The sequence below is a fragment of the Geospiza fortis genome, unplaced genomic scaffold (assembly GCF_000277835.1).
Source record: "Geospiza fortis unplaced genomic scaffold, GeoFor_1.0 scaffold85, whole genome shotgun sequence".
Lineage (NCBI taxonomy): Eukaryota > Metazoa > Chordata > Aves > Passeriformes > Thraupidae > Geospiza > Geospiza fortis.
The window spans coordinates 599,150-623,594 of NW_005054358.1; the positions used below are offsets into that span (position 1 = coordinate 599,150).

Genomic DNA, 24,445 nt, shown 5'->3' on the forward strand with positions numbered 1-24,445 from the left:
ACTTATTAATGACCTCCAGAGCATCGTTCCCATCTGCACAGCACATGCTGCTTCATTCCCTGTGGATATTCAGTTCCTCACACTGCAGAGATGTTGCTGTACTCAAACCAATTGAAAAGTTTCCTTCAACTCAGGGGTTCCAGGGAAGAACAGTGGATGTAGGTATTTGCAAAGTGGTCTTTTTGACTCCTTGTCCTTATTCAAGGATCCCAAGAGCAGGAATCCTGGCCAGGTGTTCTGGCCACAAAAAAACCTTTGAAAAAATAAATGGCATTCTACCCTTTAAAATTCCTTTAAAAATTCCCTCCTTGAGTGTAAAAGCTTTTACATTTTATTCCAGAGGTAGCTGTGTTTTAATTGAAGTCAAAATGGTTCTCTACAGAAAGAATCTTGGCATCAGCCACTGCCATTTAGAAATTAATTTGTCAAATAAATAAGATTACATCAACTCCTTGCTGCAGTGTAAGGTAATTTACACCTTTTAGGTACCAGGAATTGTCAATGTTTTTCCAATGTATTACCCAGAAAGAAGGGCAGATTTCTGAATATTGCCTGTAAGCAGCATAACAACCCCTGAACTGTAGTGGAACTGGAGTTCTGCATTTCCTAGGAATTACCAGCATCTGACCCCTACTCACCCAGAAAAGGAGCTGGCACAGTGCTTGATTTTCATGGTCAGAAATTTTAAAATAAATAAGTTATCTCACTGTCCCAGCTGGAGGAGGACAGAGATCAGCTGCAGGCTCTCCCTGTGCAGAGCACGGGAAACAGCTGCCCCCAGAGCCCATCTCTGCATCCTCACAAGCCCAGAAGAGGCTGAGGAGCTGCAGGATAGGGGCCTGAGGAAAATGAGGACACTTTTCTGGGCATGCATCCCTGCACCCTCCTCTCAAAGCACACACCAAGGTCAGAGTGGTCTCAGTCAGTGCAGAATCAGAGAATTGTGGAATGATTAAGGTAGAAAAAGCCCTCTAAGATCATCAAGTCCAACCATCAACCCAGTACCAACCACATTCACCACCAAGCCACGTCCCCAAGTGCCACATCCACACATTTTTTGAACACTTCCAGGCATGGTGACCCCATCATTGCCCTGGGCAGCCCGTTTCAGTGCTTTACAGCCCTTTCCATGATTTTATTTTCCTAGTATTTAATCTCAACATTCTCTAGTGCATTTTGAGGTTGTTTCCTCTCATCCTGAACAAAAGGCCCCTGCTCCCCAGGAGCACTCAAAGAACAAGTGACATCTTTCCAAACAGCAGTGCTTTTCTGAGCACCAGATTTGGAAGAGTTTCAGATGTTTAATTTTGAGAAGTTAAGGGATAGTTTCCCTGTGCAAACACTAGCACAAAACAGTTTGGAATGTAGCAGCAAAAAGCCCCTTGCTTAAGGTCAATAAAAGTGAAAATCCCACTTCTACCCACTCCCTCTCCTGGACACCTCACAGTGGTTCTAACACTGACAGTCCCAAATAAACCAATGGGTCTGAACCCTGCCCAGCGCTGCTTCCAGTCACTGTCCCCAGCAAGAGCTGCAGTGCTGGGCAGTGCCACCCAGTTCTGCTCCACAGGAGAAGGAGTTTCATCGCAGGAAAGGCCAAACAAACACGGAGATTTCGTGGTATAACTTCTTGGTATGTTTGAGATAACATTTTAAACTGATCTGGCACTGACCAGCCCAGCTGAGTCTAGAAGGTCCTAACTACAAGACCCCAAAACACCAGTGAGAAAACACCACTGAGAGCAGGGCAGCAGAACCATCCTACACCCAAGTTCTCTATCAAACTGGGACATTTCAGGCCACCAAAATGCATGTGTCTGGTGCTATTTGAGATGTCCTGGTGCTCCAGCTGCCCTCTGAGACAGAAGTGTCCTTCAGCAGGGCCCTTGTCATGCTGCCAACCTCCTGCAAGTGTCTCAGACAGGGTCTGGCACCTAAACCCTGCCAGAGGTGACACCTGTCACTCCCCTACTGTGCTTCTCATTGATATCACAGTTCCATGTGTGTTTACTTTTTGGAAGCCTGGCATGGAAAAACTCCTTCCATGGAGAAGCTCCTTCCATGGAGAAACTCCATCCACATATTTTTTAGTGATTTTGTCCTACAGAATGTCCAGGGGAACATCTGTCCTCCACAACCCCTCTTGCTGCTGGCCTGCAGTGGCTGGCAGGACCACCCTGAACATACCTGAAGCAGAGCACAGACCAGCTGTGCTGGGCTTGCTCTGCCCAACTCAACCTTCTTTGTGCAGCTGCCAGGCCAGGACAAACACAAAGCATGCCAAAATGGCACCACAGGAGCACACAGAAACCAGACAGGAGCCTCATGCCCTGCCTCTTTCTCCCTGCCTGTCTACCAATTTCCTCCCTATGTTCCCCTTCTTGTGAGGACAGGCACTCCCTGTGTTCCAGCAGCCCAGGATCCCTTAGGAAGGGAATGAAGAGCAAGCAGCTGGCACTGAGCACAGAGAGTCTCTTCCCCCTGACTCTGCCCTCCAGGCATCTCCTCTTGGAGAAGGGGCTGCAAGGGGCAGCTCTCCTGACTGACCAGGCCTGCAGCAGCCAGTGGGGATGAGGGCAGCCTTCTTCAGATATGAAGAGGTTTGGATCCTTCTCCTTCCCCTCCTGCCTCCTCTGCCATCCCTGCCTGGACACTGGCTCAGCCACTGAGTGCTGGCAGGCAGAGGGGGCGAAACCAGTTTGCCACAGGGCTGGAAACAGGTTTTATTGGCCCCACAATTAACTCCTGAGTTTCTGCTGTTTATAGGAGCAGTCAGGATCACACCTGAGATTCATTCCATAGAGCAGGAACGGGAAAAATCAGTACTTGTACTGCCCAGGGTGAACAAAAGAAAATCCCAGTCCCAAAATGTCACTGGCCTGCAATGGCAAGCTCCAAGCAATGACAGTCCCACCTCACCAGAGTTCCTGCTATCTCTATAAATCCTGATATCTTTACCTACATAATCACTAGAGCTAGTCATACCAATATAATGTACGTCTTTTTTATGGCTGCAGCAAAGAACTTGAAAAAAACTGAAATTGAAAAAAATCCCATGAAGACTTCCAACCTCTTTGAACTACAAATTGAAAAAAGCATCCAAAAATGATCCAATAATTCTGAGAGTCTGTCATTGTGGAGTCTTTTGGGAGTTTTTTCTATTCCTCCAGGCGACCAGAGGTCACATTGTGTCTCATCCTCTGCCTCCAGTCCTTAATAGTGCCTGACCAGGCAAAGCTTGGGAGATCCAAACTTTATGTGAGCCTCAGGTGAACACAGGGATGGGACACACAACACAAATGTGAGGGCTCCTCAGCTCCACAAGGAGCCTAAGGAATTTTTTAGGTCAAACATGTGAGATCACAGGTGAAGCTCGAACCTTGTGTGAAGCTGTTGCCAGAGCAGCTGGGGCTGCCCCTGGGTCCCTGGCAGTGCCCAAGGCCAGGCTGGACAGGGCTGGGAGCAGCCTGGGACAGTGGGAGGTGTCCCTGCCATGGCAGGGGTGGCACTGGATGGACTTTTAGGTTCCTCCCAACCCAAACCAGTCTGGGATCCTGTGATTCTATGAAGCTCTGAGTGAACTTTGAGCCATTCCCTCCTGTAAAGCCCAACCTTTCAAAACAAATAAAGTCCTGGACAGTGTTAGTTTTTGCACTGAAAACCAAAACTTGCTCAAAGAGCCTTCCTTTATTCCCTCCTTTTCCTGCCAGCAGCAGCCACCAGCCTGCACAGGTTGTTATTTCAGCTTCCTGCAGATGCACAGGTACAGATTCCCATCACTTTCAACTGATGCCAGAGACAGGGATCTCTGATAGCACCGAGTCAAGCTGATAACAGGCAAGTTTCAGCACCACTCGGCTGATAATTACACAGTTGTGAAAAATACACCAGTTGGCAACAAGCAGGAAATACAGAGTTTGCAATCCTTTGGAAAGCAAGACAACCCTCTGCCCCAGTGCAGCATCCAGCTCTGTGCTCTCAGGGCTTACCAGGCACTACACATGCACTTCCCAGGGATATCCTGAGCCTCCTGTCTCCAGAGTGGGAGACTTGGGACCTGCCTGAACTTTCTGGTTTATACACCAAGAAAAACCCACCCTGCTCCCTTCTCCTTGTGCTGTTAAAATTACTTGTATCCTGTAGCACAAGACAGAGAGGTCACAACATCAGTCACCTGTTGAAAGTGGTCAGAGTATGCACAGGGAATCTAACATTAATCCCAGTTTCCTCACACACCTTGCTAGCTCCTGAGGTACAGCCTCCTTTCCCCCTTCCTTGTCATTAATCAATGTAAATGCTTGTCGTGCTCACTTACAAGTGCAGGAAAGTAAAAGAATGTATTTGATAATCTTATCTAGATCAATGAATCACAGAGCCATGGAATATCCTGAGCTGAAAGGGACCCACAAGGATCATCCAGTGCAACTCCTGGCCCTGCACAGACACCCCAACAATCCCACCCTGTGCATCCGTGAGAGCTTTGTCCTAATTTGGCTCCAGCCAAAAGAAAGCATTTTCAAAGATGTAAAAGGAGTTAAAATACAAATGTTCTCCCTTGCCCTTCCCTGCATTTACAATTTGCTTTCAAAGTGTTGAGAAGTGCAGAACTGTGATAGCAGGACTACAACATCCAGAGCTGGATATGCTAAAACACCTTCAAATAACCTCCAAGCAAACAACCCTGTGAAATTCACACTCACCTGAATGTGGTCTGCCCAATTCTCCTCAGTCATGGTTTTCTGAAAAGACAAAATCACTGCTGAGCCATCGGAGGAAAGGGAGGATGTTCCATACAGCAAACTAGAAATGAACACCTCATTGTCCCCACAGGCATCACCTGTGACCAAGGAATGCAACCTGGACGCACAGGACACCTCAGCTCCTCCGTGTCTCCAGCTGAGGCATGGCAGAACACAGCTTGGGTGAGGGAACTCTTACACCACAGCACATGAAACATAAAAACTCCCATGCAGTTTGTGCCCAGACTCATGTCTCCAGCCACCCATGGGGAGCCATCCTGAAGGCTCCAGCCAAGGGAGAGATCTCGGGGGTCATCTGCAAGGCTGAGCCTTCAGAATATAAAAATACAATTTTTCTCAACAGTCAAATCATGAAAAATCCTCTGGAATCATGATGTCTGGGAAAGGAAACTGATAAGTTAATATTCCCATTCTAATGCAGTTCAGAGCCAAACCTGGGGAGAAACTCAGGAAGGGACCTGCTCTCCACTCTGCCAAGAACTGCATGAGACCCACCATGAGTCTCACCACAGAGCTGGCAGAGGAAACAGAGAGTGTCAGTGTCACTTTTATGGAAATATACAAGAACAAACAGGGAGCAAGAGCCTCAAAGAAAACAGCTTTGAGATATCCAAGCATGTAATTTAAATATTAGTGAGATAAGGAGACATTTAACCAGAGCTCAGACACAGCTGAGAATGGTAAACAGAGAGCACCAAAGAACTCTCAGAAGAAGGGACTGTGTCCAGAAACAGCTGCCAAATGTACCTTAATGGAAATAACTGGCCAGCTCTGATACTTTAAAGCAAGCAAATTCTCCAAAACAAAGGAAGTGGAAGGCCAAAGAGAGCAGAACACCAGATCACGAATCCATTCCCTCTGCTAAACAAATACACCTGGAGAAATACTCTCTGCTCCCTCTGTGCATGACCAAGCTCCCTACAGTGACATCATCCAACATTAAAGCTCTGAGATGCAGGAGGCTGAAGTGTTCCATCCTCCCCATCTCCTCTGGCAGTGGGTTTGGCAGGCAGCAAAGACACATCAGAGGCTTCCCTGATGGACTGGGAGGGCTTAGGAGCAGAACTTGTAAAAAAACCTTGATCATAAACTATTAATACATTTGGATTATCTCAATTAAGTTATTAAAAATGTAAATGTAACCAAAATCCTCATTCCCCACAAACAACACAGCACATACCTCAACAAATCTCTTGTAAAAGAGGTAATTCAGGGTTCTCAAGTGCCGCTGATTTATGACATTAGGGCAGAGAGCTGAAAGAAGGAAAAAGACATTTAAGTACACAGCATTTCCTGGAAGTTTTACTGTCTAGACATTACACTTTTCCTTCCCCAGTGTCAGACTGGGTTTGTGGAAGGCACGATGCCCTCACACTTGGAACAATGAGGGACAGACTCACACACTGTCAGCTTATCTCAACTATAAACTGTTATTTACACTTTCATCCGTGATTAGCAATGCTAATTCTTGGGTCTGATATCTCTGCTTCCACCACCCCTGAGCGATAAGATCCACTCTCTGGTTCAATATGCTCCACAGTCAATGACTTCACACCTTTAATTAGGCAGCATCCTCACATGGGCACCGCCTCAGTCTCTAGAGGCTGCATTCTTTTGGGTTTAATTGGACCTGTGTTGTTAATTCATTCAAGCAGTTGTGAACAGCTCACTCAGGATGTAAACTTGTGGCTGAAGTTTATCCGATAAAACACAGATCCATGACAGAGGCTCCACATCCACACAAAGAGGGTGGGGAATACTGCTTTGCTGAGCTAGCAAGCCACAGTTGTTGTTATTATTTTTATTGCCGTCACCTTCATTAGATATGGCTCATTACAACTGCAAAACCCAAGATCTTCACATAGCACCTTGTTTTGAAATCCAGTGCAAAGAGAGATAAAGGCTGGAGATAAAAGAAGAAGTGGCATTAGCATAGGTATCTGTCAGTTCCTGCTGGATGCTGGGCTGCCTGTACAGGGAAAGGCTTCACCAAAGCCTTCCTTGGCCGTGCAGATGGGGCCAAACCCATCTCACTGGGAGCCAGAGGGAGCAGGGCCAGCAGTCACAGTCACAGAGAACAGGAATGTGAAATTCTCTGTAGCTTCCCTTGAATTAGCAGCCACAGGGAGAAGCTGATTCCTCATCCCTTTGTGTGCCCCACACAGGGCATGGCTGAGGACTAAACCCCAGGAGAACAAAGAGTGATCTCTGGATAGCAGAGCCTGGGATCACAGGGGTGTGGATTGATGTCCCACTGGTTACAGCAGCTCTTCAGAGTGCCCTGAAACATCACCTCAGAATGTGAACACTTCCATCTCAGACTTAAAGCTTAAACCTGTTATTTGTAAGTTAATCTTCCACGGTGTGGCAACAAATCCTTCCCCTCAAAGCATCCGAGGAAATCACTGCAATTATCACGTAGGATATTGCACCAGTAAATGTGGTGATCTTTCCTCTGGATATTGTCCCAATATCTGCAGGAAAAATCATCAGTTCATGGAAAGGATCACTCTCTAAAGAATGTAAGATCAAAGTAAAAATTAGTAACGCCACCACCTAACTTAAAAGTTTTCAAAGCTCTTCAGAAAGAACCATGACACGACTCCCTCCCAGGCCACCCAAAAGATCCACTGAACAGCTTTTTCTTTGAACTTCTAAAGGAAATATCCAAAGCACAGGCTCTGGCAGAACTGGGGGAGTTGAATGTTTGTGGAAAAGACAGAGGAGCATGGATGGACTAGAAACATGTTTAAAGGCACTGGTGATATATTTTATTCTGATGGAGCAAAGGAACTGAGTTTGAATCTGGGTTTCTATATTTTATTACAAAAAAAATAGAGAAGGATGAATCAAAAACACACGGAGAGGTTGGACAGAGAACAGACCAAGAGCAGCCCTGGGAGAAGGACCTGGGGGTGCTGTGGCTGTGAGCTGGACCTGCCCCAGCCCTGAACCCCCTGCCCTGGGCAGATCCCCAGCGTGAGCAGCAGGGAAGGGGAGATTCTGCCCCTGTGCTCTGGGGAGATCCCAACTGCAGAGCTGCCCCAGCCCTGGGTCCCAGCTCCTGTTGGAATGGGTCCAGAGGAGGCCATGGAGCTTCTCCAGGGCTGGAGCCTCTGCTCTGGGGCCAGGTTGGGAGAGCTGGGGGGGCTCACCTGGAGAGGAGAAGCTCCAGGGAGAGCTCAGAGCCCCTTGCAGGGCCTAAAGGGGCTCCAGGAGAGCTGCAGAGGGACTGGGGACAAGGGATGGAGGGACAGGACCCAGGGAATGGCTCCCACTGCCAGAGGGCAGGGCTGGATGGGATATTGGGAATTAGGAATTGTTCCCTGGCAGGGTGGGCAGGCCCTGGCACAGGGTGCCCAGAGCAGCTGGGGCTGCCCCTGGATCCCTGGCAGTGCCCAAGGCCAGGCTGGGCAGGGCTGGGAGCACCTGGGACAGTGGGAGGTGTCCCTGCCATGGCAGGGGTGCCACTGGATGGGCTTTAATGTCCCTTCCAACCAAACCAGTTGGGGATTCTATGAAAAACAAGAGGGTGAACGGTAACTTTGTTAAGAGAGACAACAGAATGGAGAGCTGGGCTGGTATTTAACACCTGAGTTAAAACACTCTGGAGGAAAATCACCATGGAAGTCAGGAGCAAAAAAAGGGAATAACTTTCTGTCCTCCCTCCAAAGGCATTCATGTCAAGTTGTACATGTCATTCTCTTGTTTCTAACAGAGCATCTTCTGCCTGGTGAGGGCTCCCAGGCCTCAGCTGGGGCTCTCACTGGTGACTGCCTGGACATGGGCTGGCAGCTCTTCGAGCCCTGAGGATGTGTGGCCAGCTGTGGCTCACCTGTGCACCTGTGGCCGTGCAGAGCCAGCTGTGGCTCACCTGCGCACCTGTGACCCTGCAGAGCCAGCTGTGGCTCACCTGCGCACCTGTGGCCGTGCACAGCCCTCTCCTGCCCTCTGCTGCCCCGCAGCGCAGCGCTCCCGGCGGCGCGGGGCCGGGCGGGGGCGATCACACGGACGGAAATCCCACCTTAAACCAAACGGACAACTGGGTGCTCGAGCGACGGAAACATTCCTCCTGGTTCGTGTTAAAAACCTCGGGAAGGCCGTGGCAAGCGCCCGCTCACAGCGCTCAGAACCGGAGGCGCTTGTCTGTCACTGTCCCAGCACAGCCCCCCCGGTACCGGGGCTCTCGGGTTCCCTTCTTTCCCCTCTGTCCCTCCACTTGGATCTCCCTCATTGGCACGGAGGCACTAAACGCAACAGATGAGGCTGTTACACTTCTTCGAGCAGGATCCTTTCTACCTCAGACTTGGGAATCGTCAGCGAAAAACATCACTGAGCTCTCTCCGTGTCCTGGCTGTGCCAAGCCACAGCAGAGAACAGACTCAACCGTGCCAACCCTGGGACAGGACTGTTCCCTCACCTCTGAGATCTGTTTTGACTGAAACTCGCATTTGTAAAGTCGATCTCACAGGGTCTCCAAAGACTATTAAGTAATTAGCTTGGAAAAGCTACAGGCTCGTTAAGCCCGAGCACACTGACCCAGGTGTGAGGAAAGACTCTACAAAGCTCAGTTTCCTCAATCACACAGCACTTCTGCCCAGCTTCTTCCTCCTCCAATAAGGGTAATTAAATGAAATCCACACACAGTTTATTGGGAAACCTTTGGGACTTGGCCCACTTCCCATGCTCTGTTTGGGACTTAACAGGAATACTGAAATACAGCTCTGAAAAAGAACAGGAAGACTAATCTAAGAGGATAGCTTTATTTTTTTTCCCTGAGGTGTGAGATCTTTTTTTAATTGGGCCACCTCCTATCTGAAATTTAGGGCTGGCAGTTCCCAGGAGTGTTCTCAGTTGCTGATGGACACCTCAGCTGTGTTTGGCAGTCAGTGTGATTTACTGTGAGTGGGCAAGAGTGACCTCAAGCAGTGAAATCTCCAAGTCGATTTGGAACTGCAAGAACTGAGTCACACACAAGTTTGCCTTCTCATACCCAGAAACCCCATCCTCCTCCAGCCCTTCTCATCAAAGCCACTTCCCTCCCTGCTGCTGCTCTCAGGCTCTCACAGCGAGTGGGAGTCACAGGAGGAGGAGGAGACCGAAAGCAGCCACAGCATCAGACAAGCCCAGGTGAGGTGACAAGTGTGAGCTCTGCCTCACCACCAGCATCTGGGGAAACTGCTCAGAACAAGAGAAATGAGGGTTTCTTTTATCTGTATGCTTTGCCCAGGCTGCTTACTTTTTGTGTAATTTTCCCTCCCAGTCAGACTTACTTTTACTAAAGAATGGAGAAAGAACACTCAGAAATTCAGCAAAAGGGAGGGGAAGATGGGAAGACAAAGAAAGGCACATTATTCCAGCTGCTAGCATTTCCCAATTCAGTTCCAGCATGCCCAGCACTAAGGCAGCAATTCCTCTGCAAGTATTCATCCCCTTCCAAAGCACTTCAAAGGAGACTGACAGCCACAGTTTAGCAATGTGTGAATTCCTGCTCGTGGTATGATGTAAAAAATAAACACCTACTGTCCTGTATGGGACTGTGGGAGTCACCCAGCACTTAGCTGAAGTCCAAACCAGGTGCCCACATCCCCTCTCACACCAGCAGAGGTGGGCAGCCCTCTTGAGCGAGGCGTTGCCCTGCAGTGTCTACAGTGTCTTGCATGGGAGAAGGGGCTGGAAGGACATTTATCTGGAAGGTCATTTGTCTGGAAAGAATGGGATCTGTATTTACGCCAAGGAATCTCCTCACCAGTGAATAGCTGTGGAGGACCAGAAAGATCTGGCCATTAGCAGCAGCTACAACATCTGGAAAGCATCACTAGGTCAAAGCACACTGTATCCCATGGAGTGCACCTGAGCCCAACACATGCTCCTCTTCTAGATTTTTCTTTTCTTTAATTATTATTTATCAGGATTTTGCATGTGAACAGTTACATCATTTCACCTCTACCATTATATCATGCCCTTAGTGGAGCTTTCATAAGGAAAGAGGAACAACACTTTTCTCTTTGCAGATCATCAAAAACAACACAGCCAACTGAATGCCCAACACTGTCAAGGAGGGAAAACTACTGAAAACTAATGAACTCCTGGGAAGCTTTTAATTTGTAAATAAATCACTCCCATATGTCTCAGCTTTCACATGAACGTGCTGGATTTAAATATATTCACTTCTCTTCCAGTGAGGGCTTGAAAGGTTTATCTTGGTAACTTTTGAACACCAGTCTGAAGATGGGAAGATTAATATGCAATAGTGTTGCTGACAGGTGTAACAAGCCCACAATTTGTGGTTAGAAAACCCTTTTCAGTCCAAGAAAAGAGAATTGCATACCTTGGGTTGATGATGGGAATCTCTGCAGGGTAAAAGCTAACGGAGCACCTAAAAGGGTCTGGTGCAAGGCCCCAAAGTGAAGGAAAAATCAACAGTGCCCACTAAGAATCAAAGCAAAGCAGATTTTATTAGAGACCTGCTGGTGAAGTGATGGAAAATGTGCCACTTCTCTTGTAAAGTTGCAAGAGCCTTAAAATTCCCCCCACCAACCCTAGCTTATGCAAAGAATACAAAAGGCTGTGAGGCTCCTGCTTCCCAAGGGTTATCTCCTCCCAGCTGACGCACCCACAGCTCAAGAAAACAGATCCCCAGTGAATAATGACTTGCCTCTTATGCGAGAGGAATGGAGTCGTAACTCAGAGCTGACCATGGTGTGTTTATGCAGAGCCATGCTGAGGTCAGGATTTATTTCAGATCATGGCAGAAGCAGTCTATTAGTCACCAGCACTTCATTCTTTGACAGCACAAAGTGATAATTCCCATAACTTGCCAGCTTTGTTTTTTCAATGTCATTAATTAAACCCTGAAATTCCCCAGGATAAATGACAGCAAAGATTCCTTGATGAACATGGAAGAAGACAAATTGACTTTGTTCTTTATTACTGAGATAACTCCACAATATGTTGTAATATCCCATACCTGAGTCAACGTTGAACCTCTCCAGGAGCCTGAAGATGAGCTTACTGAGCACTCTGCGGTTAAATTTTTCGGGTTTGTACTTGGGCATGCCTTGATATGGTCTGTAACAACACCGGAGAGACACATCTGTGGCATCATCTAAAGGATGTTTCCCAAATAGCAGACATTTAACAGCAGAGGGATTGGGGTTTGCAGGATGCTGAGAAGGACAGGCCCCTGCCTTTCCCAAGACACAGTGAAAAGCCAACAGCACAACCACACAAAATTCAGTCAACCACTTGAAGCAAGTCCAGAGGCTCATTTTAAAGAAAGAGAAAGTGAGCAACTCCTTTTCATGTCTTTTTCAGAGCTGTCAGCAACTATGGCAGCTACACTGTGACTCTGCCTGTGCTGCTGGCTCTGAGTGACAGGAGTTATTTGAGTGAGAGGCAATTCAGAAGTGAAAACACACACCAGGAGTTGATGAGCAGAGGAAGATTAACCACTTGCATCTCTTGTTTTTCTGCCACTTCATCACAGTGTTATCTTCCTGCCAAACCTGTACAACCGATACTGAAAGTCACCCTTGTCTGCAGCAAAGCAGAAGAGGCTGATTGCTCCAACCTCCTCGGGAAGCTTTGATACTGCTCTGCTGCTGGGGTGTCTTGCACAGGCTTCATCTTGGCAGGAATGGAGCATCTGTCAATAGCAAGGATTCCTCTGTTCTACAGCCTGGGCCATTGGAGAAGGCTCTGACACAGCCACCAGAATTTTCCCTTTTTCAGCCAAAGAGTCAATATATTGCACTCCCTTACACTGGGACACAATCACAGCCAGCCAGCCAGGGGACAGACACACTGCTCTAACCACAGACAAACAGCCAGGGGATAGACACACAATGCTCTGGCAGCACCTTGGCCCCAGCTGTTCAGAAAGACAAGTGTTTCTACCTTATGATGTCTCTGATATTGAAGCTGGGCTCACACCATGTGTCCAGGGTCTGCAAGAGCTTCCTCTGGAGCTCGGGATATTCTGCCACGTATTCTTCCACCAGGTTGGCTTTATCCTGGAGCAGTAGTGGGGTACACATCTAGGAGAAGGAATTATGTTAAAACACTATGCCCTGCCTTTGATCCCCATGGAGCAGGAGAGCGAGTCCCAGCCCTGCCCAAGCCACCAGTGCTCCCTACAGGAGTGCTGTGACATTTGTAACACAAATATGAGCAAAACTTCAGTCCAGCAGAGTACTGATCTCTGCCTCAGTGATGAGCACAGCCAGGATTTGTTATAGAGGGGCTGCAGCCAGAAAAACCAGGTAAGAAGTGTAATGGGGGCTAATAAAACACTCTGTGCCTAACCTTGATGGAAAGGTACATCAACAACACAACAGGGACTTCTTGGGAATGGAGTAAAGCCTCAGGTGAAAGGCAGCAGGACTTGGAGGGCCCTGATGGATCTCCTGCTAACAAAAGGTGGATCTGATGACAGAGAAGCCTGCAGAGAAAATGACTCACCTTCTCTACATCTTGATCTGGCTGTAATTTCAGCTTAATACTCAGCATGGCTGCCTAGAAAACATGAAAAAAAGTTGTGTATTTAGAAGAGCCCTAGAGTGGATAAATGGATATTATTCCAAAGTGAAATAAAAATGCTGTTATACACATTTTTAATGTATTAATTATTTCTGTAATGTTGTCAAGCACAAATCCTGCAAAGATTTGGCCACATTCAATCCACAAAAGTACAAGAACACTCCTGGCAGAGCTGCATATCCTGAGTAGCACAAGCCTCTGGAACAAAAATTAAAGATCAAGTTGTTGGGCAGAAAGCAAGTGAAGCGCTTGGACAAAACCAGCTGGGATAGATATTTCCTATCAATGTCATGGTAAAAACACCTGACCCACCATACCCTTCTGAGCCACCCTTATCAGTCTTGCTCTGCCTCTGAAGTTTTGTAAAACAATTGCATTTTGTGAAAGCAACTCAAGATTTTAAACACCCTGAAATCAAAAGGTTACACTTTCTCTAATTCCTGAGTCATTCCACAGCCCTGAAAACACCAGGGTCACCACAGGCAGCAAGATGGGAAGAATTGTATTTTTCCCTTTTATGTGATCTCTGAATCTTTGATAAGCCAAGACCTGCCATGTTCACAAACTGCCTCCAAATCAGGATCTTCTAGAACCTGCTGGGATGAACTGCAGGAACTCAAGCTCAGAAGAGCTGGTTCAGCCACTGCCTGTCCCATCCCAGCTGGGGACCTCAGGAATGGATGAAGCTCTAACTGTGCACTGCTGGGGAGGCACAAGCATGGATTAGGATTTACAGGAGGTGAGAGTGTCTCATTTCTGTAGTGTGTGAGAACACTTGGATCCCAAATACAGAATAAGCACTTAATGGGTGGCTTTAATATAGTGCCCTGTGCCAGTAACTGGAGCAATCAGGGCAAGGAACCTTGGAGCACCTCGGTGTGCTAGTGCTGAAGAGGGAACCAGGAATGAGGAGGTTGGACATGGAGTGTCCTTCCAACTCCTCTGCCAAGTCAGGCTGCATTTTCCCAAAGGGCTGTGAGCAGTGCTGAAAAGACATTTGTGATCTGGCAGAGCACGTGTGCAGAACTGACCAGCAATGGGATGGAATCCACTGAGCTCACAAACACCTCTTTATTCAGATCAGGATAAAACCAGTGTGGTAGGGCTTGGAGGAAAAGCTCTTCTCTTCCATAGGTTTCCTTGCTCTTGGGGATTGATTTTGATTTGAGAGAAAGACCAGGAAAATTACACATTTGTCAAAATGGATACATGTTAGAGCTGTGCTATTTGTTGGACTATAGAATAGTAAATTCGTTTGGGTTGGAAGGGGCCTTTAACAGGAAACCTAGTTGTAATCCCCCTGCAGTGAGCAGGGACATCTTCAGCTGGATCAGGTTGCTCAGAGCTGCTGTCCAGCCTGACTTGAAATGTTTCCAGGGATGGGGCAGCCACAGCTTCTCTAGGCAGCCTGTGCCAGGGCCTCACCACCCTCCTGTAAAAAAATCTCTTCTATCTAATCTAAATCTCCTCTCTATTAGTTTAAAACCATCACCTCTTTTCCTACCACTCCAGGCCCTGCTAATATGTTTGTCCCCATTTTCCTTATAAACCCCATAACACACAAACAAAATGCAGTACCAAGTGTGTATTTCCCCAGGGAGAGAGAACCCCACCATTACATGTCACCTGCATGAAACTTTTCTGGAAAAAAGACAGAATAACCCAAGTGGGGGCAGGCACGTGCCTTGAAATAGATTTCCTGCGATCACTCAAGTGCCACCTGAACTCACTTCATCACTGGCAGCACATGTCCTACAGGGCCACACAAGCACCAGACACCTCACAGCTCATCCCTGCTCACAGCAGCAGCAGTGGATTATGTTCCTTTCTGGGGAATTCATGCCTGTATTTCACCCACTGCATCACAGACTGAGTGTGCAAAAGCAGAGAACCAACACATGCCATGGAAGTTCAGCTGCTCTATCCTACTGCCCCACTCAGAAGTGGGAAAATACTTTTTGTTGTTTGTTTTGTTTTAGGTTTGGTTTTGGGGAACTTTGCGTGGTTTGTTTTTTTTTAACACTGCTTCATTGGGAGTCAAGGCTTCATCTTCAACAGAGAAGTCAAGAGAACTTTAAGTGACAAAAAGAGGAATCACCATTAACGCAGAGACTGAACAGAAATACACAGGAGCATTGCTTAGCCCAGCTAAACCTCAACCAAACCTCTCCAACCCCAGACTTTATAACTATTCCACAAGCCACACGCAAAAAGAGCTGCTTCTTTGCTCTCACATTATTAGTTTAACAACACAATGTTCAAGCTGAGTGATTATTCTCAGGTTAAAGGTTGCTATTTCTGGTGTGGATGTGAAAAAGGGGTTTGGGTCTCCAAGGCTTTGGTAGCTGGTTTTGTTTTCCTCCCAGCTCCTCAAGTTTGCTGAATCAAAAAAAATCATAAAAAAAAAAAAGAGAAGAAAATATTTGCAACTCTCCAGGCCTTATTTCATCATTTGATCTCATTAGTACCTCCTATTGTAGCCCTAGTTTTAACTGCAACATCCAACAGCTCCCTAATGGCTTTTTAATGTTCAGATTAACCTAATTGCAGCACTGTTATCTACATGGCAGAGGTTTATCTCCAGCTCTACTAACTGTACAGGTGACTTAATCAGATGAACATGTGTGGTGTCAGGTTGGGTTTTCCTCTCTCCCTGGTTGGATATTCCACCCTGTCCCCAAGGGTGTAGAACAACAGATGTTCATTTGTCCAGAGTGTGGGGAGCCCTCCCTTCCCTGCCCAGGGCTGGCAGACACAGCTCCCCCACAGCAGGCCTGGAGGACAGAGGAGCTCCAATCCCACAGAGATTCATGGAGTCTGCAGGGTTGGAGAAGACCTCTAAGATCACCAAACCCAACCATCAACCCAGCACCACCACAGCGTTCACTGCCAAACCACAGCCCTGGGTGCCACATCCACATGTTGCTTTGAACATCTCCAGGGATGATGACTCCGTTGCTCTGGGCAGCCTGGCCCATAAGCTGGTTTTTAACAGCAATTTAACATCCTCCAGCTGCAGCAGGTAATGGAGCAGGCAGAGCCTCCCGCAGCAGGGAACGCTCCGGGAGCAGGGCAGCTGCCTGCTCCATGCCTGAAGCTACACATGGAAGGAGAAGCGTGAGCTGGGCCCTAGAAACAGGCACCAGGCTGGATCAGGGTGCAGCTCCAGGGACTGGGCTGAGCAGGAGGCCAGCAGAGATAACATCAGCCTGTTTACAATGGGAATAGTAAGAGAAGAGATATGAGTAACTGTAATAAAGATGAAAGTGCTTGGCAGCTGTGTCTGTGGTCTCAACTCCGAGCTATTTTAAGATTTTGTTTTGTTATTATCGTGTTTTGAATTGTTTCACTCCACAAACAAGTTTTGTGTAAAAGGACCCTATTTTTAACAGTCTGTTTACGGCCGATAAGATCTCCAGCAAAGCAACACCTCATTTGCAGGCTCATTTGACTCAGAAAACAAACACTTTAATGAGGCCGGGCAGGCTGTAACTGAACGGGTGAGAAACCCCCTCCCCACCCACCCAGAGCCAGCATTGCCCATGTGCAGTGCTGGGCTGGAAGGCGAGCCAGGGAAGCTGGAATCTGGCAATCCCGGGCATCCCGCTGCAGATCCTCGGGCTGGATCAGCAGGGCTGCCCAGATCCTGGACAGCAGGAACCCCCCGGCTTCACCAGCTCGTCAGTAAGGGCCAAACCCCGAGGCAGGATGCAGGAACATGGGCAAGCTCTGGGGAATGCTGAGATATTGACACCTGTCAGGGTCTACGCACTCCCTCAAACCCCAAAGAGAATATTACTGTCATGGCTGGTGGTACAAGGAGCCTTTGCACAAAAATATGTTTCATCCACAGAGAGTTTCTAGCATAATCTAATAACAGCAATAATTATCATTATTGCAGCACATAAAAATGTTCAACCTGTACTAAAGTCCCACAGATGACAACAAACCTGGGGGAGGCTGGTTCCTCTCGCCTTGAACCCCCAGGCATGCCTGGGAGCAGGATGTGATGAATGCACTGCATGCACTGCTTAGGGCAGGAGAAAAGCTGATGACCATTGCCTGATCCAACTCCCATCCAAGCTCCTGAGTCTCCTCATCCTTGGGGAGCTTTGGGCCATTGTTTGACTTAATGATGGTGAATGCAAAAATCCCATCTGGACATTTTCTAATAGTTTTGTATCCCAAGGACAAATCCCTAAAATACAGCAGAGGGCTGGTTGAGTCTGGGGCAGAACTGAAAGCTGGGCAACACTACACTGAATTCCACCTAACCCAGGTGTAGGTGCACTGACCAAAGGATGGGGGAAGTTTCCTAAACCTGACATGTTCAGGCCTAGCCATGAGCACCAGAACACTCCTGCAGTCACGCAAATGCAACCCACGAGTATGGGAAAGTGGGGAGTGCTCCGGAGCACAGACACCCTGCACCAATACCTGCTTCTCTTGGCTTGTTTTGAACGCAGTTGGCTCTGCCTCATCGAAAAATGACTATTCTTTCCACGTACAGTACGAGGTGCAGGAAGCCACACAAGATCTTATCTGCAAGGGCATGTGCACTTGGGTGGTGTCTGCACTGACAATTTCTGCAGTTTTCCCACGGTGAGGTTTGCAGCAGAGGAATTGCCTCGTGCAGGAGAACTGCTTGGAGCACTGAGGCAGGACAGACACCAGTGGGTGCTGATGACTCCTGCTCTTGGCTCTGCTGCAAGTGAGCTGGGACAGCACAAACACAGAGATGGCTGTGCCTGACTGAGTGCACTATTTCTGAACACACGGTGAGGGAATTTCTGAAAACCCAAAGAATAAACAAAACAACAGAAGGAGACTTTGCAGAGGAGGAACCAACGTCAACTCCAAGAAAATCACAGTGATCAAAGCCTGGATAATGGCAGAAATAATTGAGTAAAAGGCACACCAGGTATTAATCATTGGGCACATCTGTTTTGTGTTTTGGAATCACTCATTTCAAACTTGAGGTTAATCAGCTTTGCTGAGCTCTCAGAGTACATCCCTTCAAGGGGATGACATCAGGTTCGATGGTTGATTGCTTCCTGCTCAAAGGGCACTTCATAAACAGCTGGCTGTGGGAAGGTCTGCAGAAACCAGGGAAACACAACATTCCTCAGGTCCACAATCAGGAGACCAGGGAAGAGTGAGACCATCAACATGGAGCAGTGACAGGTTATTCCTAGCCAAAGAATTTGAGGTAGAGGGAGAGAAGTACAAGTGCAGGCTGGAATATGCACAGGTGAGGGGAAGAGGGAACTGAAGCCTGACCTCTCTGATGTGTGTCCCTCAGGTGACTCAGCAGTTTTAGGTGGGGTTTAACTGCTTGGCTCATTCTCTGAGCATTGCCCACCTCACCAGACTCAGACTCTGCAAAGCTGGATCTGCTGCACCTCCCCAGGGCTGTCCCAGAAATTCTGGCAGTAGGAGCAGAAATCTGCCATCTCATTTATGACTCCCAGCAACGCTGAAGCTCCTTGCCCAGCATTGCCCAGGCACTGCCCAGGGCAGAGGTGGCTCTGGAGGCTGGGAAGGGCAGCAGTGGCCCATGGCCCTGGGCTGCTCCCCCTGCTCCAGAGGGGCATCACCAGGCAGGCCACGTGCCACTACAGCAGCAGGGTATGTTCAGAGGAAAAACGGGTGGATACTGAAACATCATCATCTTAATGGGTGAAACAACTGCTGTAACATTTTCCTTGGGCTTCTGAGCCAATATGATTCTTAATTTAAAAGAAAAAAGGAAATACAAATGAACACACTTTAAAAAAAAGTAAGAGCTGAACATGCCTTTGTATAATTAAGGTGGTGAATGGAGATAAGAAGCAATATCAGACACATTTTCCCTGGCCTGAGAACAGCTCAGAAAGAGCCAGAGTGAGGAATCAAAAATCTGATTATCCATTAATGTGCTCAATCAATGCTAACACTGATCTCTACTGACAGATCTGCAGAGATACACTGTGTGTAGTCCAGCACCATGGATGAAGCAGGGCTACAAACACCAACACCCCTGACTCTGTTCACAAAATCCCTGCACTGAAACTGAAGGTCATGATGAGCATTTTACACTTCTGAGTATTTGTGCTCCTTGAAGTTCAACTCTGGTCAATCACCCTTTCTATTAGGTCTGTAGCAGTATTGCTGACCAAAACCTGCAATTCTCTGTCTACGCAACTTTTTCTCTGGGTATTCCAACATATTTTATGTCAAATTTTAACTGAACTCTACCAGATAACCCATGTTATCTTAATTGAAAGAGCAAACGTGAACCGCATTTAACATACAAGCCTTCATTATTTCTAGAAATTGATGGATAAAACATTAGATGAAAAAATATACTCTGCTTTTGAAAACAGAGAAATCTGAACAGACAGCAACTGAAAATTCTGTTAAAAATAAAATACTACTGGCTTCATCCAATATTCTTTTTTAAGAACCAAAGTGATGAAGGGGAGAGAAACGCCGCGAATCACTGACACAGAGGCTGGAGTGGGAGGTCTCTCAGGCCCGGGAATATTTCTGCTTGTCAGAGGCTAAAAAGATTATTTATTGTTTCCTTCCTAAACCCAGCTCCACTGCCACCTGTTCAGAATTTACTATAAAGCTGTTAAACAAGACGAGAACTTTGATGCTGACTGTGAAAACAAGTTTCACTGTATCTGACCCGAGCAGCACTCACTGCTGATCCAGAAGCAAAGGAATTTGATTTTTTTCTTTAAGCACAGCTATCTTTTTACCTTTATAAGCTGTTTAAAAAATGTAAATAAAATAACTCAGTGGACAATAGAGGGCATTCATCCCCCAGAAAGACAGCCGCCACCCTTAGACATGAAATATCGCAGCACATTAAGTCATGAGACCCCGCTAATCAAAGCTGACAGGGCCCTGAATGTGATTTCTGCTGAGACTTAGCGATATCATGGGGCACTGAAGCATGCACAGCCTGCCAGACTGCCCCTGTTCATGTGACAATGGCTTTTATTCCCCAAAGGGGCCTGCGAGTGACAAGAGTCCCCTTTGTCTCCGGGCTCCCGCATTCGCAGTGCAAGAGAGGTTCATTCAAGCAGCCCCAGACACTCTTTGAAAGGCTGAAGTGTAACATAAGATGACCATGAAACACTAGCTTGCCTTCTGCCTACCCCTCATTCTTCTCCAGCACAGCCTGGCCTATTCAGGGCCTCTCGCAGCCCCGCTCGCGCTGCATTACCCCCGGTCTGCTGAATCCCAGCATTGTCCTGCGCACCCAGCGCCCTTCCACACCCCAATGGGGTGTCCTACCCCAAACCCAGCGCCCTTCCACACCTAACCCAGTGTGCTTCCACACCACAACAGGGTGTCCTTCCACACCAGAACACCCAGTGTCCTTCCACATCAGAACAGGGTGTCCTTCCCACACCAAACCCAGCACCCTTCCCACACCAAAACACCCAGTCTCCTTCCCACACCAAATCCATCCAGAGTCCTTCTTGCACCACTTCCACTGACACTCAAGTGCCCTTCCCACACCAGAAACACTCACCACCCTTCCCACACACTCCAAATCCACCAGCACCCAGCACCCTCCCCATACCAAATACCCCAGTGCCCTTCTCACACCAAATCCACTGCCACCCATTGCCCTTCCCACACAGCACTGAATGCCCAGGGCATTCCCATGGCACGTCCTCCCACAGCCAGCACCCTTCCCACACGGTGTTCCCTGGTCCCAGCCCCTTCCCCACGCCGTGCCCCGGCTCCTGCAGCCTGCAGGGCTCTGGCACCTCTGGCACAGCCCAGGTGGAGGGTGGCACGGAGCCACGGCTGCCTTCGGAGGGGTTCTGGGAAGGGGACAAGGCTGCTGTGCTTCACTGGAACTCCCTGAGTGGGAGTGCTGAACCCTCCCATGTCCCCACGCCATGGGGCCCACAAAGAACAGAGCTGGGAGCCCTCAGTGCTCTCACTGCACTCTCAGAGCTCTCACTGCTGCTCCAGCAGCTGCACGCTCCCGCCACAAAAGAAAGATAAAACGCCAGACAGCCCGGACACCTCAAAACCCAGTTCCACATCCCTGCTGCTCCCCAGCTCCCAGTGCCTGCCTGTTCCCTGCATCCCGGGAGCACAGTGCCATCCGCTGGCGCTGCTCCCCTGCAGGTGCCTCCTCAGCACAGCCCGTGCTGCTAAAGCACAACCAGAACGTGTCCCTAGGCCCCTCTCCTGTGCCCCGGCACTGCCCCAAGCCCCGGGCTCAGCCCCCGACCAGCTCCCCCAAATCCAGGCTAAGGGAGGGCCACAGGTGCTCCAGCAACAAACAACTGCCACAGGCATCCCCAGGGAGCTCTGGAATCTCGTTTCCCAAAGGGAACCTTCTCCAAAACCTCCATGAGGGAAAGGAGCCTTAACTCAGGGCAGAGGACATTCATGGTTTACACACCACAGACAAAGGGAATAACCTGCTCTAGAATAAATCACTGAATCACAGACTGGTTTGGGTTGGAAGGGACCTGAAAACCTGAGCAGCTCCATCCCCTGCCATTCTTCCCATTCTGGGAGCTGGGCTGCTGCTCCCTTGGTGTTAGTACCAAGGTGAAAAATAATGTTTTAGGAAGTGTAGAATAAAAGTATCAGAATGGTTTGAATTGGAACGGACCTTAAAGCTCATCCAGTGCCACCCCTACCATGGCTGGGACACCTTCCACCATCCCAGATTATTCTGGCCTTGGGTGCCAGGGATCCAGGCGCAGCCACAGCTGCTCTGGGCACCCTGTGCCAGGGCCTGCCCACCGTCACAGGGAGGGATTTCTTCCTGATATCCCATCTAAATTTCTCCTGGTGTTTTATTGCAAACACAGCAAGAAAATAAATAAGGACCTTTCAGCTTAAAATAGTTGCCCTTGTCCTATCACAATATACCCATGAAAAATGCCATCTCCCTCTTTTTTATAAACCCTTTTAAGTACTGAACTGTAAAATGCCTGGTGTTTTATTTCAAACACAGCAAGAAAATAAATAAGGACAGTCAGGATTTGTATGGATTTCTACCCTTTCAGATGAGAGACTGAAGAACCAGCAATCCTACATGTGAGTCTGCTTCACTGCCCTAGCTGAGAGATGGGGAAGAGAAGGACAGATGGACACCCACAGCCACTGCAATGCTCAGGGCCCCAGCTCCAGGTTGTTTGGGGTTAGCTTGACTTAGGTATGTTCAGTCCCCAAGGGCAGTAAAAGACTTCCTGTTATTTTTGAAGGGAATTCTATTCATCCTTCGGGTAACAAAAGAAAGCTAGAAGAAAGCTATGGCTGAGGGTGAGAAGCTGTTGAGGTTTCCTATTCTTCACACAGGGAATGAGCAGTAAATGATCTCTGCTGTGGAAGAAAAAACAGAACAACAATTCCACCAAAAAATCTAGAGCTTTCCAAAGCTGGATCTAGAAAGACCTGTATTTCTAATGAAAACAACAAATATTTTTGGAGCAATGAACCTAAAAATCCCACTTGAATATAATCAAATAAGACATTTCTTCATGGTGTAATTGTCAAATATTCACATTCAAAAACTTTTTGAGCACAAGACTAAGTCTCAAGCAGCTACCAGGGAACTTTGAACCAAATACAAAATATCTTTGTTTCAGTATTGAAAGAAATCAAAAAGAATGGGATTCCAGGATGTCCACCTGGGAATTCAGCTGTACTGAAGAATTTTAGGATTTTATGATTGCTATTTTTAAGATTTTAAGAATGCTATTTTAATTTTTACTTTTGCTTAACAAGGTCAAGTTGTTATATACCATCCAAATGAACCATGCTTCTGGGAGAGAAACAAACCTTTTTGCCTTTAAAAAAGAAAGATCGTAGAATAGTTGGGAGGGACCTTCAAGACCATTCAGTTCCACCCCCTACCATGGGCAGGGACACCTTCCTCTACCCCAGGTTGCTCCAAGCCCTGTCCAAGCTGGCCTGGAACAATTGCAGGGATAGGGCAACCATGCTGGAGATGCTGCAGTGCTGTAAAAGAGGGTAAAGCCCACCAGATCCTGGGTCTGGCCTGTGTCAACCACCCAGACACAGACACAGGAGGTTTTATACATTTGGAATATGAGCCTCAGTGGTAAAGAGGCTTCAAAACTCCTCCAACTGAGACCTAAGGTTGGGGCAATCACATGGGACCAATGAGGTTTTCCAAGCCCTCTGGCTGCAGGTGGGCTGGAGATAGCACAGCAGGTCTATGACCAAGGACTAAAATCCCTTCTTTTCTTGCTAAGGACAAGGAAAACAAAAAAGAATACAACCATCCCCTTAAATTCTCTAAATTAAAGCCTATTAACCCATTACTTTCAAAGGTCAGCAAAGCAGTGGAGGGAGGATTCCCAGGCATTCTGTCCTCAGTCAACAGAAAAGCCAAGGTTGAGCCCAGGCTGCTCCTGTACATGGGAAGAGCACACTAAGCTGCAGCATTCACAGCGTGCAGCTGCTGGGATGAAATGGAATTCACATTGAAATGCATCCAAAAAAAAGGACACAGACATTCACAGAGAGCTGGCAAGGTAAATTTATTTGAAAGACATGACCCACCTCTTTGTAATTGCCCTGGAGATAAAGATGACTGACATGTTCAAGCAAATAGTTCCGGTCTGCTGTGTGGAGCTGGTAAATGCTAATCAGGGGGTCAAGCAGATTAGCTGGGCACTGGGAGAGCATTCCGAGCACACGGGCCTGCAGCTTCTTCAGCTTGGTGCCAGACTTCAAAAAACAACCAAAAAACAATCAGACACAGGTTTGGTAAAGATGGCTGCGATTCAACGGTGGTTGAAAGCACAGCTTGTTTAAACAGAGCAAGCAAATTCCTCTGGAAGGGATTCTCCGATTTCCCCATGGAGCATGCAGGCAGAAATCACAACAATATGATACACATTTTTTCCACAGCACCCACTTTAAGAACATGAAATGTTTGTGGGGTAATTCTGGAGAAGGGATAGGGCCTTGTGCAAAAGTAAAATCTGAAACTGGAAAAATGCCCTCTGTGCTAACAGAGCTCTTCAGAAATTCTCCCCCCTAGTTCCCAGAAGAAAATCTTTGAATCCAGCGATGCCCCTCCAGGGAGATCTCACCTATCAGATATAAGAATTCAGTTTTCATTCCCAGGCTGGCTGCTGGGTGCA

At 47.7% G+C, this 24,445-nt stretch overlaps 1 protein-coding gene across 4 annotated transcripts in view; it reads right to left on the reverse strand.

Moving 5' to 3' along the window:
* The window catches only part of EXD3 (exonuclease 3'-5' domain containing 3), a 251,128-nt gene that overhangs the window by 147,619 nt on the left and 79,064 nt on the right, over positions 1-24,445 (reverse strand). For all 4 annotated transcript variants that reach the window (XM_031059248.1, XM_005423823.3, XM_031059250.1 and 1 more), the window contains exons 6-11: positions 23,859-24,026; positions 13,224-13,277; positions 12,660-12,799; positions 11,731-11,831; positions 5,941-6,014; positions 4,701-4,739 (exon numbers count right to left, since the gene is read on the reverse strand). In XM_031059248.1, the coding sequence (XP_030915108.1) occupies positions 4,701-4,739; positions 5,941-6,014; positions 11,731-11,831; positions 12,660-12,799; positions 13,224-13,277; positions 23,859-24,026 (576 nt within the window). The remainder of the gene's footprint in view (positions 1-4,700; positions 4,740-5,940; positions 6,015-11,730; positions 11,832-12,659; positions 12,800-13,223; positions 13,278-23,858; positions 24,027-24,445) is intronic.